At 38.5% G+C, this 15,893-nt stretch overlaps 2 protein-coding genes across 2 annotated transcripts in view; one reads left to right on the top strand and one right to left on the bottom strand.

The window, feature by feature from the left end:
• The window catches only part of LOC140236908 (importin-13-like), a 101,841-nt gene extending 95,178 nt beyond the window's left edge, over positions 1–6,663 (bottom strand). The window contains exon 1 of the mRNA XM_072316844.1: positions 6,571–6,663. The gene's annotated coding sequence lies outside the window, so the exon portion shown is untranslated. The remainder of the gene's footprint in view (positions 1–6,570) is intronic.
• A 2,634-nt stretch (positions 6,664–9,297) lies between these two features.
• On the top strand, positions 9,298–15,152 carry LOC140236956 (very long chain fatty acid elongase 6-like). The gene is made up of 2 exons (XM_072316901.1): positions 9,298–9,539; positions 13,963–15,152. Exon 2 carries the CDS (start codon positions 14,059–14,061, stop codon positions 14,872–14,874), a length of 816 nt encoding a protein of 271 aa, XP_072173002.1. The 5' UTR covers positions 9,298–9,539; positions 13,963–14,058; the 3' UTR covers positions 14,875–15,152.
• Positions 15,153–15,893: the final 741 nt, after the last annotated feature.

Genomic DNA, 15,893 nt, shown 5'->3' with positions numbered 1-15,893 from the left:
TGGATCAAAAGTTATGACCCATAATAGAAACGCGCCATAAAAACTTAACATATTGGGCTCTAAAAGTTCGTTGACCCATGCTTGTGACCATTGACCTTGTGGTGATCATCCACTCCCCAAGGGACATCTACCATCCAAGTTTGGTCACAAATGGAGTTATGGATCAAAAGTTATGACCCATAATAGAAACGCACCATAAAAACTTAAAATTGGGCCCTAAAATTCATTGACCCCTGCCTGTGAGCTTTGACCTTGAGGTGACCTTCATATATGGTAAAATGTGAAACTTTGTATGACCCCTCTTCCCTCTCGAAGTTTGATTGCAATTGAAGCCCAGAGTAAAGAGTTATTGAAGTTTTTGTAGCGTTACGGACAGACGACGGACGGACGACAGACGGACAGACGCCGCAGGCGATCCCTTAGTCTCCCGCGCCTCTGGTGGGCTTGACAAAAAGTATGCTATTAGATTGCTAAGACTAGAAATGTCGCTATGGCCACTGGTATGCCTCCGCCATAATGCATGGTTCTCCGAATAGGTCTATAACACAATGTCTTGACAATGTGTGATGACAGTTTCACATACTGTAAAAGTGGATATTTTTGCGCGACTAATTTTTCGCACTTGGCCTGGTAAGAAGAGTTTCGCGTGGTTTTTAATTCTGCGGAATCAAGACATCACGCACAGGAATGTATGGCAAGCAAAAATATTCACATGCTTTTATTTTCACATTAGTTTCTGGTTGTGCGAAAATTTCAACACCGTGAAAATTTCCACTTTTACAGTAACTGGCAAAATATCAAAATGACAGGTTTGTCACAAATGCATTCAGTGTTCACTTTCACAAATAGGTTTATTTGGATGAACGGCTATACTGTCTAAGAGTGCAGGTATTTGGGGATTTGAGGATTTGTACCCAACTTTTGACCCTTTTATAAGTTTAAAGAAGAAGTGAAATTTAGCACTTTCACTTGACCTTTGACCTTTTGGCAAGAATCTGTATTGGGTAATACATGCATACACTGTATTGGGTAATACATGCATACACTAAGTTTCAAGAAAAAATCCTGCAGGCACTGCATAGATAAGAGACAAATAATGACATTTTGACGAGTTGACCTTGACCTTTGACCCCTGACCTTAGACCCATGACCCATAAATTCCCTACATGAACACTGTCAGTCGGAATATACTAAGTTCCATGAAGATACCTTGAAATATTTGTGAGATATGGAGAAAAAAGTGAAATTGTAACATTTTCACTTAACCTTTGACCCTTGACCTTTGACCTCATGACCCAAAGCTCTCTCTGGGAAATCTTTATTTGGTAGTTCATGTATACACCATGTTTCAAGAAAATACCTCCAGGCATTGCATAGATATAGGGGAAATAGTAAAATTTTGAGCACTTGACCTTGACCTTTTGACCTTTGACCTTAAGCATGTGCACCCAAAAGTTGATAGGCACAACTTCGCCCACTCATACATATACGTGCCAAGTTTCATTGGGATACACTGTACCTCCAACAGTTTTTTAGATAAGCTGTCCATAAAATTGATTATGGACGGACGGATGGACAACCCGAAAACATAATGATTCCGGCGATACTTCGTGGCGGAGGCATAAATAGTATGCTACAGGAACCTTCCTCACATAGCAGAGCATTATACAACTTTGGTAGTCTTTGGTTTGTGTGCTGGTGTAGGCACATGAGTATCTGTCATCTTCAATCATGACATGAACGGGTAAACATAACATTGCAGTATACCCTGTATTTCCAAAAGTCAAAGAGTATCAATTTGGTTCGCAAAGAAATTGCATAGTTGGATAAGATATATGTTCCAATCCCAGCTTTATCCACACTCTGAACAGCCTAATTTTGGATTATAGCATAATATCTCCCTTCCACGGAACAGATTAATGGGATGTGCCTGAAATGTTTTCCTGTGTAAGGATACTAATAAATCCTAAACAGTGATGGAACAGGAGGAATGGTAGGAAATGTTTGAAATTCCCATTCAACAATTAAATTTTATGAATGAAACTGTCAATCTTCTATGATTCTATGCAGTAATTTCTAGTCTAGTCTAATATCCAGGCTACTCTTTCATTCATTAACATATCTATTAGTATTCATGCATTCATTGGAATATTCTTCTGCTTTACTAGCTATCCATTCATTTTATAATTTATTCATAAATTAATTGATTCATTAGCATACTTATTCATGAATCAATTTATGTTAATTAATACGATTATTTATTCATACCAATGTTCAATTCACTTATTTAAATTTTCTATGTATGTATTTCATTGGATCTTCCCGTCTCTCTTACTGTGTATATGAAAATATGAGTGGCTGAATGCCAGGAAAAAAAAAAAAAAAATCCCTGATATGGATGTATTGTACACGGATAATTCTTTGTATCATCAAGGATAGACCGACAAATCTGCCCAGTGTGTACATATTACAAATTGCAAATGAAAAGCATATGTGTAAATATCAGAAAGTTCTCTCAACAAACCAGTTCTTGTAAAGCATTTATATATTAAAGACAAATTCAAAGATAGTTACAAGTTGCTACTGAACAGAATGCCTAATAGAAAAAAATATATAAAAGCTTTATATGATGCTGTAAAAGTTGTCTAATGCCAAAAAAAAAACAACAAACAAACACACAAACAAACAAAGAATGAGCAGGACAAATTTATATGAACTCTATTTTTCCATAATTCTGAAGACTTTTAACACTAGTTTAGCAGTGTACAAACTAAAATAAAAAACAACTTTCCAAATGAATATTCCACTTTTAAGTCTGGAAACTCATGGGAGGGAGACATCAAGTGCAACAGTGAATTAGGTCTTCTGCCCTCTATAGACAGAGTCTAGACAATGCCAGTGGGTGGGAAGGAGGTGCAATGAATGGGCAACTCGAGACTAAACACAAATTACAGCAACATTTAAGAATAAATGGAAGTAGTGCATATTCAGTACATTTCACATTCCACTTTTTATTTTTTGCAAGTTTTGAGAGTTCATTGATATTCACAAAACCAACAACTCACAAAAGCATTGCCTCATATAATATAAATGCACTGCATGATATGAGATCACCCAGCTCAAATCCCACAAAAGGTTGCAGATTAGGATTCTCTGTAATGGACCAAAATATGTCATTTGGATTGACTAACAAAAATCTTCAGAGTTTGTCTTACCTCATAGAATAATCTTTTCTCTACCTACTGTTCAAATTTGGTGACTTGAAACAAAACCGAAATCAAGATGTTAGCATTTTTTCTAGACCACTTTTTGTTTGTTTTTTATTGATACTATACTTCTGCACAGCATGCTTAAGTGATCCTGTTCTTTAAATCCTCTTTTTCCCCTTTTATATGAAACTCTACTCCTAACTCTCCCTTACTTCATTTTAGCCTACCTTTTTGTGGGTTTCGAGGAGGGCAGTCAGATATTGTTTCCATGATTGGAAATTGCAACTTTTCTCCTGAACATGGATAGTATCTACTTTGTAATTCTGTCATTAGGGTTCTCGATTGCTATTCATCCACTTGAGAAACTGTCTTATGTGTCCCAATATGAGTAATATAATATAGTGTACTCAGTATATAGTGTGCTCTGTGAACACAATGTTAGTCAAATTTATTCAACTGATCAATTTAGTAATGGACATTACAAAGGACTTTGGGTTTCTTTTCTGATGGAGGAACTTGAAATGTCAACTTTCTGTGCAAATTGAAGAGAGTTGCAAAACATCTTAAACCATTTGAGAAGAAAAGGAATTAGACTCAGAAGTAGAGACAATTTAGTCTTCTTTGAAGCATGTACACTGTAAGCAATGAAAATTTAAAGGAAATTTGAGGTCAGTTAGGAGTTAATACTCTGAAAAGAAAGAGGAAAAGTTCATGAGCATAAGAACAAAAATTTGATCACATAATCAATAAAAATTAGAGAAATCATGAATTGTGAAGTTTTGCTATTTTTGCAAAACAGTTCTTGAACAGCAAATGAGTGAGCTAACAATGTCACAATTCACAATGTACTGAGACAATCTATTACTAATGTAGTGACACAGAACAGTACATATCACCACCAGTACTGAGAGGTGACCTTCAAGCTGCCTGGAACCAGCTTTAAAGATAATAAAAAGTTTTGGTACCTCAAAAGTTTCCCTGAATTTCCATGTTTCAGGTTAAAGTACCATTCAAATAACTAACATTGTGAGACTTACTCGCCCCAAAGTGCTCTCATTTCTTAGTAATCATGCAATTAACTGCGACCAGCAGCCCCATACGCATAGCGTAATGGGGCTTCGCATTGTAGCATTCAGGATCATGACAGATTTAGTATCGCGGGTAAATATCAACTTAAAATCCAAAAAATTCTTCAATTTGAAGACTTACCAATTAAGTTAAAGTCTTGAAAACAGGCTTCGGGCAACTTTTGGTTCTGCCAATAGTCCCTTTCTGTTCGAATTGATGACTGAATGTGACTCTGTCGAGAGGACCTTCGGAGAGCTACATACACTGATTACTACGGCCAGCGCATACGCAACACATCACATGCGAACAAATTTCAAATCCACGAACGGATAAGATGTTTGTGTGCGCATGCGCTGGCCGTCAATTCAGTGTAGCACTCCCAAGGTCCTTCCAGTACCTTCTTTATTTTCAACTCATCTCAACACTTTACAATTCTTTTGTTCTGTTTCCATTCATGTTCAACTTCATTTCATTATCACCTCGTCTTTAGTTTCCATTGATCTTTCTATCTTGTAGTACTTGTAGGTAGTTATAAGTGTATGTGACTACTTGGTGCACTTCACGCATATTGGCAATAGAGGGCAGGGGTGTACGGTGTTGGTTTCAAAGTAAAGGCACAACTGATTACATGAAAATAATACCCCACGCATTTGAAGTGGTTATCGAAATGCAAATCACATTTTTAATGAGTGCTTGTTAATTCAGAGTATTTTGCATTTTGTTTACTTGCGAGTAAAATTTCACGCAAATTTTGAGATAAATTTACTTTAAAGGGGCCCTGAAATCTAAATGCATGTTGATATGCGTTGATTTATGATACCCTCAACATCACTTTTGCGGTGAAACAAATATCTAGAAACATTCCATATATTCTTAATGATTTTTTCTTCTATTTTTCTTCAGATTACTTGGGAACGCCAACAAAAAATCCTTCCAAACCAATCAATATTAATATTCTTGAGATGACCTCATCTATCAATCATTGCTAAAGACCACAAGTACTGAAATGTTTAACAAAAGACATTGGAATGCACCTTCCCCTCGACTCAGCATAACTTGCACGTTCCCTCACCATGTCTTTTGTTAGTCACATTAATATGACAGAAACATGCAAGTTATGCTGAGTCGAGAGGAAGGCGCATTCCAATGTCTTTCGTTAAACATTTCAGTACTTTAGCAATGATGGACAGATGATGTCATCTCAAGAACATTAATATTGATTGGTTTGGAAGGATTTTTTGGGGACGTTCCCAAGTAATCTGATGAAAAATAGAAGAAAAAATCATTAAAAATATATTGAACGTTTCTAGATATTTGTTTTACCACAAAAGTGATATTAAGGGTATCATAAATCAACACAAATCAACATGCATTTGGATTTCAGGGCCCCTTTAAATTTCTAATTTATTGATAGAAAATATTAGGGCATTCAGGCTGTTGACTAGACACCTAACCATACAATGTGAGCTGCGAAAAGAGGATGAATTTAAACAAAGGAAAACCTCGTTTTAATCAAATTGTTAATGGACCATATTGCATGGCATGGCCATTATGGTCCATCATGGGTAGCTGATTGTGATGGAAACAATGCAGTCAGAATTTATGAGCAAGTACTACAGTTTACCATTCATGAGCAGATGATCGATGAGGTAAACCTAGAACTACATTTTGTATGTCACACGGTACAATTATAACCGCACCATATACCGATATACCAGCGACCCCAACACATACCGAGTCTACAGCGCCCAGCACCGTTATAAACGGTCCACACAAGTGCAAGTGTACTGTGACTGTGTGGATCTACTAATGTACTATCTAGGTCTATGACCGCCATGCCAGCCTACTTATACATTTATTGTAAAACGTATTTTGGGTATGGTGACGATGACGCTTGCGACTTTTAGAGGTGCCTGAATTTATGCTGTTTCTCAACAACGCAAATGAAATAACCCGCTAGGCCGGCCGGCCGCTAGCCGCTATTAATAATTATATTATCATGATTATTCATTCACTTCATTCAGGGCGCTCGAGCTCGCTCGAGCTCTCATCTCACAGCTAGCAGCTAGTGAGCTATACAGTACATGTACGGTACAGTGAGTGGTGGAGCGCTCCGCGAGCTCCGGGGCCGATGGGTCAACTCCGGTTCGGTCTGCATGTTGAAAATCTGATATGAAAGCTAATGTTAGAGCTGGGGAGAGAACAAGAGAAAAATACAGATGTAAAGGAACGCTCATATTGAATGTGAGACATTATTTACAAATACAGCATATCGATCAGTTGTATACACTACCTTGGCTTGATTCCGAAGGGTCAAAGTCTTCCTGTTCCTGTTCCCTTATCACAACAAATTACAAAGGATGTATGGAGGCTGCCATATTTGCTGTCCTCACCACCTCGCATCCATACTTAATTCTGGCAGGCAGCGCAGCTAGCTAGGAATACACGCCGATCTACTCTTTTCCCCTTTACTGTTTTGATTAGAATTTGAGAACTAGAATGGAGATTCACAAAAACACATAAACCAGTCGATGAAACAATTCAGTTATCGACTTGATTATATACCGTGGCGCAGAATATAACTATGTCTGCAACCCCTGGATGAGGTTAGTGTTCCAAATTTGGAAACTAGGTTGCATCAAAATCGTCTGCTACGGGCAGTGTAAGAGCTCTCACCAAGGCATCGAGTATGCGTAGAAGAGACTTTGTATTATAGGACGTAGGACCTACTAATATAAGTTGATAGAAAAAAACAAACAAACAAACGAGAAACAGGATTAACTATAGACCTAAATTTAGTTTGTATTATTTGTTGTCACCGGAGCTATTTCAAAGGGACAGGAACAGATCTACACCGCCAGAATGCACTTGGGAGCTACACAATAATGCAACAACTAAGCCGACATGGATGATAATTGGCGTGGCAACACATCGCACAAATCGGCTTTTCAGTCATCAGTGTTTTGTGGGGTTTTTTTTTTCAAGTAATACTTATTCACTTACATTCAAATAATACCAAAAAAAAAAACATCAATTCACTTGGTATTCCTGCACAACATAAAATAGTAATTCCTTTAACAAACATAGCAATTGAGATACATTAATTTCAAATAGGCACCTCTATATGCACGTCATCCCGGGCCTCATCCACGTCAAGCTCTCCTTATGATGACGGTCCCCTGTATTAATTTCTCCTTTGTTCATATATAAATACAGTATGCCTTAATATACAGACTGATGAAATTGACATTTCTTATATTGATTTCTATGTTATACTCTCCTTTTTTTTTTGTGCATTCTCTGTATCACTTTGTTTTTCACTTGTTATTGTATTTGGAGAAAGAAAATGCAGAAATAATTCAAACCAAAAAAGACAATGACAATAGCACAGCAAATTACCAGCAAAAAATAAAAAATAAAAGATGGAAGGATATCATAAGGCTAAAATAAATGCCACGTCCCCCCCCCCCGTAAACCTCTCTAGCTATCCTTCCTAACCATATACATATCTAATCAACTACCCAAGGGGTGGTAGGCCTGTAGTTTTGGTTGAGTTGAGGATTCTAGTTTAAACTTTTTTTCGAGATAATTAGAAACCACTCATTTGAAAGGTATACTATGAAGAACGTACAATTAAGAGGATTTTTTTTTTTTTGGATAAAAATCGGTTTTGAAATGGCTGAGCTTTCAAAAAGAAGAAGAAGAAGAAGAAGAAGAAGAAGAAGAAGAAGCCAACAACCTGAAGTAAAACAAAGTGGTCCTATAACAAAAGGTGGGTCCCATTGTTTATTAGGACCATTTTGTTTTTGGATATCTCAGCCATTTCAAAACCGATTTCACCGAATAATCTTTTAATTCCTTTTAATGTCGTTAATGTTTCATATAAATGGTTTCTAATCATCTTGCATATAAACCAAAGTACAGGCCTACCCTGTTGATCTCCCCTCCCCCCCTTTTTTTTTGACACAGTGCCATATCTGGAAGAAATCATGAAAAATGTTATACACAATTATCATGGTATTATCGCATTGACGTCCTTTGGGGTATAGGCCTATAATTACAAACTATTACATTAATGCCCATAGTGTTATCTTCTCTTTCTTTTTTTCTTTTTTTTTATTCCATTGATGTTGCACTGTATTAGAGCTTGACAGGCTTATAGGGTTGGACCTACTACTAATCGACCGCCTAATGTTTATTTGCTTGATAAGAATATTCAACACTGAAATTCACGTAAAAAACTTGACCTACGTGATTGAGAAAATCCAGCTCTATCAAATGCCGTTGTTCCCTTTTCGATTCGAAGTTTCAGTGCAAAAATATCGCCGACGAACTTGCGTGGCCTCGTTTCAGCTCCCCGCGGTAAATCGCGTTTTTAGGATCGACCGCTGATTTTGCATTGATAATGCACGTAAACCGAGTTGTATTGAACACCGTGTTGTACGAAGCTTTTTAGAAGCCTTTTAGAAACTTCCATAGACATTACATTTTGCTGTCATTACGATTCGGTGAAAATATTAATTCGAAATTTTGTCCTTGATTAAAACCATTAATGAAGAGTGAATTATCGCGTTTTCCCACACCATCCTAATCTACATTCAAAGCCAATCCATTTTTATGTGCTTTGCGCGCAGAGAAGTGCGTATTAAGTGTTCAGTGCGCGAATTATACGCGGTCGGTTTCAATAAGGGTGGTCGATATGTAGTAGGGCTACCATACATTTTTTTATTATTATACCAGGCCCGTTCACACACAGCAGCACACAAAGTATTTAATCGCGATTCTGGTTGCATAACGACGTTTCTAGCAGCTGTTTATGTACACGTGAAAGAAGGGTCGTGGTAGCGCTCACAGTTAATGTGACCTACTTTTTGAGTGACCTTTTGCCCTAATTTTAGGACGCGCATATTCATTTCACACGCGCTCGCCAACAGCGCGCTCTTTCTGTGACGTCATAGTAGGCATCCAGGGGCAACTCCGACCTTATACCCAGCCGATGTTTATTTTGAATGTTTATTGTCTGGCGGTACACATGGTGGTGGTGCTCAAGATAATGATACCGGGCAAGCACTTTACAAGCACCGTGTCACACGTCTGTACAAAGAAACACACACGCACTTTCAATGCTGACGGCTGAATAAAAGACCAACGCCATCGAACCACCACACTTCTCAGGATAGCGGCTTCATTGCTGACAGAGGGCGAGGAGACTAATGTTCTCCGCTTCCTTCCATCTCGGATCACTACACAACATCCAGCAGTGTGAGTATGCAGTCATACATTCTCAGTAGCGTAAATAACATTAGTAATAATTACAACCATAATAATGTCACTCACCTCGGCACCACGGCGACAACAACGCTCTTTCCGGAGACGTATATAGACATCGCTTTCGGATCGCAATCTGTCACTAAAAATGTGACATCGCTAATGCTCCCATTATCTTCATGGTTGATGTGCCCCACAAGTTCAAAATCTTGCCATTGTTATGGGAGCCTCTTCAAAGTTGCTGTTTTAGATCGATATTGACAATTTATTTTCCTGATTTTTTTTTCATTGTCATTTCATTTCCATACACAATTTGCAGTGTGAGGGTCTAATATTGTCATCATGATGACAACTGGGTAATCATGATTATCATCGTTGCCTTCACCACCATTCATCATCATTATCATCATCATCATCAACATCATCATCATCATTATCATCATCATTATCTTTACCACCTGACCATTATTATCATCACTATAATTATCATCATCATCGATCATCATCATCGTCGCCATCGTCATCAGCAGCAGCAAAATTATCGCCATCATTGAGATCATCATCATTGTCATCATCGTCATCATACCGTCTTCGGTGTCATTATGATCGTCATCGCCACGACCATCAACAAGGCATCATCTCGTTGATGCGAAAATTATGTGAACTTTTCATGAAATGTTGCACTACTGTAGGCAAGGACAAAGAATTCTAAATCTGATTATTAAAGGGATGGTAGAGTATTGGTGGAGATGAGAATTGGGCTTTTAACTTTTTGCGAGATACCAAGAAAACATTTATGAAATAGTACAGAGCACACCATTTCAAGAGGAACTCAAAGTTTATTTGATGAAAATTGGGTTTGGAATGACTGAAACATCCAAAAACAAAGTAAAACAAAGTGATCGTAATTAAGTGTGGGTCCCACACTTTATTAGAATCGCTCTGTTTTGGATATCTCAGCCATTTCAAAACCAATTTTCATCAAATAAATGTTGAAATCCTCATGGAATTACATGCTCTTTCATATTTCATTAGAGGTTTCTCATTATCTCACCAAAAATTTTAGAAACCTGAAATTAGGTCTCAACCAAAACTGTACCATCCCTTTAAGCGATACATGGTGTTAAAATACAGTATTGGGGTTCTATCTTCCTCTTTGCTCACCCGTGTATACCCTACTGCTCTGCTCTATACCTTAAATACAGGTCTACGCGATCCCAAAAGATGGCTATACCTGAAACCAAAGATCCCAAGTAGGATCTTTGCTGAAACTTGATGCTCCCTTATAGCTGTCCTGCTGTCACTGTACACGTCGTCACTTGCACGCGGCATGAGCGTGCTCACGGAATTTTCGCTTGATATTATGATCTTTCAGCCCATTACAAGCATTATTGCTTGTAAATATTGATAATGGAGTGTGTCTCCTGCGATATTGTGTACTAAAGACTTATAGGCGTATTATTATTCACCAATCACGCAAGCATGTCTTTATCGTAGATAAGTGTATGATAGGGTGTTCGCCTTTCTTCTGTCTGATACCATCCGAAGAAGGTTCCTAACCTTTGCGAGCTACATCCACGTTCATGTCACCACACATGACTAAAGGGATGATAATAATTATAGTATTTGTTGAGGTAAAGATTAAGCATTTAACTTTTTGCGAGATACTCAAAAAACACTTTATGAAAATGTTCAAGAGCATACCATTCCTATTAAAGAGGAATTCAAGGTGTATTTGATGAAAACTCGGTTTTGAAATGGCTGACATGTCAGACCATAGTCAAACAAAGCGATCCTAATATAAAAAGGTGGGTCCCATCAGCATCTTTTGTCATGCATGATCACTTTGTTTTGGATATCTCAGCCATTTCAAAAACCAATTTACATACTAGTAGAACAAACTTCGAATTCCTCTTAGAACTATATGCTCGTTCATGTTTCATGAGAGGTTTCTCATTATCTCAACAAATTATAAAAAAAGTTGGAAACCTGAAGCCCCATTTCGACTGAAACTGTGCCATCTCTATCACATTCCCTTTCGAGTGATTCTCTTCTTGCATGTCATATTGTAGTGTGTTTACACAATAGTTACGCCAGACGGAAACTTAATTCCCCGCCATTTATTCACGTCTATAAATTGAATCTTATCGCTCTGCAGATAAAAAGTATAATAATAATGAATAAAAGAAATAGAAAGACAAAGCACATCTTGATGCATGATACGTCTTGCCAAGGGGTATATTATTGAAACAAAGACTCATTACTTCATAGCTTGTTAAAAAAAAAATAGACAGTGTGACTATGTTGTGTAGCCTACATCCGTACAAAGCCTCTTTACGGCTCCGGATAGCCTGAGACTGATTCATGATTATGCAATGATCGATGGATAAAACTTGAAGTTACCGATAGTTGTCAGTTTGCAACGTACTTGAAAAACAACTTTATTCACAACGAAGTAGATGATAATGACAATGATAAAAATAATAGCAGACAATCATAATATGTATTATCATTATCATCAAAGTCACCATTACTTGCATCATCCTAACTTTAGAAATAATCTCTTTATCACTACTATATTATTATCATTTCGAGACACTGCGGGAATATACCTACTCGAAGCTCGAAAAACATTAAAAAGGACAGAAGGGGAAAGCATGAATCCACGTAAGAGAAACATTGAATAAGATAGATAAACAGTGTATATACATTTGTACTCTCAAACTGGTTTTGATATAGTCAATAAAGGACACCAGTAAGCTATTTCAAAATTTCTTTCGAAGCAACGGTACGGAAGCTTAAGTGCCACCGAGAAGATGAGATAATTCCTCGTCATCTCGACCTCATCTCGAGTGTGCTCTTACATAAATGAGTATTATATTCTATAGTTTGCAGTATCATAATAGAAATACAAAGCCGAGGTAAGGACAGGACTTGCGGACACTGACATTGACAGGAACATCAACTTCGACTTTGGGGCATGGGACCCAAGTCACCCAACAAACGTGTAATGCAGGGGGATTGTCAGGATTATAGAGAATGGAAAATGGCTCGGGGTATAAAAAAAAAACATGAGAAGGCGAGATGGAGTATCTCGCCTTCTGGACTTCTCCGGTCTACAATGGTCTAACAATCTAAGACGGGGCGATTTGACTAAAAGTCTCGTCTTTTTGTCTTCCCGAACCCGAGAAGTCAAGAAGACGAGATCTCACAATTCGTTTTCTCGTCTTCTTGGACCCGAGAACTCGGTAAGACGAGATCTCACAACTCTTTCTCGTCCCTTTGGACCCGAGAACTCGAGAAGACGAGATCTCACAACTCGTTTTCTCGTCTGATCGAACCCGATAACTCGAGAAGACGAGACCTCACATCTCGTTTTCTCGTCTGCTCGAACCCGAGAGCTCGAGAAAACGAGATCTCTAAACTCATTTTCTAGTATTTTCTGATCCGAGAACTCGACAAGACGAGATCTCGCATCTCGAGAACTTGAGAAGCCGAAATCTTATAACTCGCTTGCTCACTTTTATGGACGCGAGAAGTCGAAGAGTACGAGACCTCCGCTTTCGCATTTCGGACCCGTAAAAGTCGAAGATAAGAGGAAATAATACATGCCACTTATAAGCTTGCCGTACGACGGTCCTGCGGGCGCAAAGACTCGATCCCTTTCCTCTTCATTACTTCGAGTGAACCACTGTTCAAGGATCAAAAAGAGATTGCAGAAACATTTATTGAAGCATCTAATATGTCGTGTTCATGTGAGGAAAATTCCCAGATGTTACCTCATGAGTGCGAAGATACACAGATACATCTTCGTCTAACTTTGTTATTGTTAATCCTGCACAGCCCAGGCCTAACTAACCTTAACGGGTTTACTGCATGCTTAAATCAAGAGCCTCTTATAATGTGAACTTAAAATGGAGGTTGAAAGAAATACAAAGATCTCCACTACAAATGCAAAGTCAATTATGTTGATTATGGCGGCGATACTAAGAACAATAATGATAATACCGACGATTGCATTGATGATGACAATGATAACTGAAATTATAATTTTGATAATCATCATCATCATCACCATCATTAATATCACCATTGTAACGATACTATTAATGACAACTAATATGAAAGGTTGTAATACTATTAATGACAACTAATATGAAAGGTTGTAATACACTGGTTTGGACATTATTCGTGGTAGACTTTTGTTGGAGATCATAGTAACGCCACGACCCTATTGATTACATTTTGGTAAGTTTGTGTCTTCACTGTATCATATCTTATTTTGTAATACACTGTCCTGTTGCCATAATCGCAGGATATGAAAATTAATGCTGCCTACGCGCCGGTCTTCGGTTTTATCAGTGTTCATAATGATTACGGTATATAGATTTTGTTACACTCCATCTTTTGCTCACAGACACAGAATTGATACATCTACCAAACGATTTGGCACAAGTTCCTTCAGTCGTGTAATCAATGAGAGGAAAGTAACATTACCAAGGGCCAAACGAATATGGCGTCTGCTCCGAGCGACGTTCTCCTGATGCCACTGGCGATCGAGGAGGACTTTGACTCCACCCACTGGCACACGTGGATGCAGCGAGAGGGGATGATCGTTTACGCCGTGTCCACCGTCATCTACCTCATCGTTATCTTCGGCGTACAGAGAGCGATGAAGAATCGACCTCGATTCATACTGCGCATCCCGCTCGCCCTGTGGAACATCGGGTTGTCCATATTCAGCATTCTGTCGGCATGGAGACTGAATGTCGCCACGCATCAAATTCTCTCCGAGAGCGGCGCCGGTTTCCACGACCTCGTCTGCAGCGCTCGATGCTTCGACGCCGGCAAACCGGCGGTGTTCTGGCTGCTGGCCTTCGCACTTAGCAAGCTGGTGGAGTACGGCGACACCCTGTTCGTCGTCCTACGCAAGGCCAAGCTCATCGTTCTTCACTGGTACCATCACGTCATCACCTACATGATCTCTAGCTATCTATTCGCCTACCGCACCCCAACGGTCTTTGTCATGGCCATGGTCAACACCTACATACACGCCATCATGTACCCCTACTACGCGCTTCGCATCCTGGGCGTGGCCGTACCCAAACGCATTGCCATGACAATTACCAGTATTCAGATCATTCAGCTCTTCACAGGATTTCTCATCAACGTCTATGCGGCCTGGGCTTTATTGAGTGGGCAGCCGTGTGAGGTGGACCAGTTGGGTGTTGGACTTGGTCTGTTCGGGTTTGGAACTGTCCTCATACTCTTCATAAACTTCTTCGTTCACGCGTATATCTTGAGATCACCCAAAAAGAAATCAGAGTAAACATTACTAGTAGGCATACAATGTCATTACGCGAGTAACTATTTTTTTTTTTTAATGAACTTTCCTGACTTGCCGCTGTAGTAACGCTTATTGCCTTAATCATTGAAGCTCTATAAGGTGCTTTGTCTCACTATGTCATTACGCACGTAGAATCAATATGCCAAAGGTAAACAAGACAACACAGCCGCAACTAATTTTGAGAACTAGTTCCTGCCGATGAAGCGAAGACAAATAAAGAGCTTTTTTTTTCAGAAAAATAAAGAAACTATCATGTCGGAGCTATTGTTGTATTGTTTTGTCTTCTATTTATGAAGTGTCATAGTTTCGGGTTTTATTTCACCGAAGCAAGGAACATCAAAACACACGCAGATGAACATTAGCATTGATTAGTAGGCACCTATTACAGATATATCAATTAACAGTAAAACAAACAAACAAACAAACAAACAAACAAACAAACAAACAAGCAAACAACAGAAAAACAGAATGACAAACATATAGGTTTACAAGTGTAATGCTATTGTAGGTAGCATCCAGAAGGGAAATTTATTTATGGCTGACCTTAACCATGAACAACAACAGCAACAACTCGATATGATTACTTTTGTCTTTCTCCAGGAACCAATCTCGATTTTTTTTTTATTAAGAATGAGAATAATTCACCTTTCTTGATTATTCAAAAATTGCATAACTGTTGGGTTTGTGTAATTTATCATTTTGTCACGTTTTTCCCCATTCAATGAATTCTACCACTTCCGTTTTATCTTTTTAATGTACATTACACAAAATTTGCGTTGAAATTCAGAGGTGACAATGTGTTTGCCCCCTCCCATTGATACCCTCTCCCATTGCCCATTTCCCTGAATACTTTAGGCCTACTTTATATTTTTCCTACTCTTTTGATAAAAACAATTGAATATCTTACCAAAAGTATGCACTATACATGTATCTCTGAATTTCAGGTCTGAATAAGAAAAATCTCTCTCGTGTAGGAAGGGGCCTATCCCCCTCTGCATGCA

This window comes from Diadema setosum, chromosome 13, assembly GCF_964275005.1.
Source record: "Diadema setosum chromosome 13, eeDiaSeto1, whole genome shotgun sequence".
In the NCBI taxonomy this organism is placed as follows: Eukaryota; Metazoa; Echinodermata; class Echinoidea; order Diadematoida; family Diadematidae; genus Diadema; species Diadema setosum.
The sequence above is the reverse complement of the archived record's forward strand: the minus strand, read 5'-3'. Positions and strand labels throughout refer to the sequence as shown.

Coding starts and splice junctions, on each gene's coding strand:
- LOC140236956 (XM_072316901.1), top strand. CDS start 14,059: ATGGCGTCTGCTCCGAGCGACGTTCTCCTGATGCCACTGGCGATCGAG.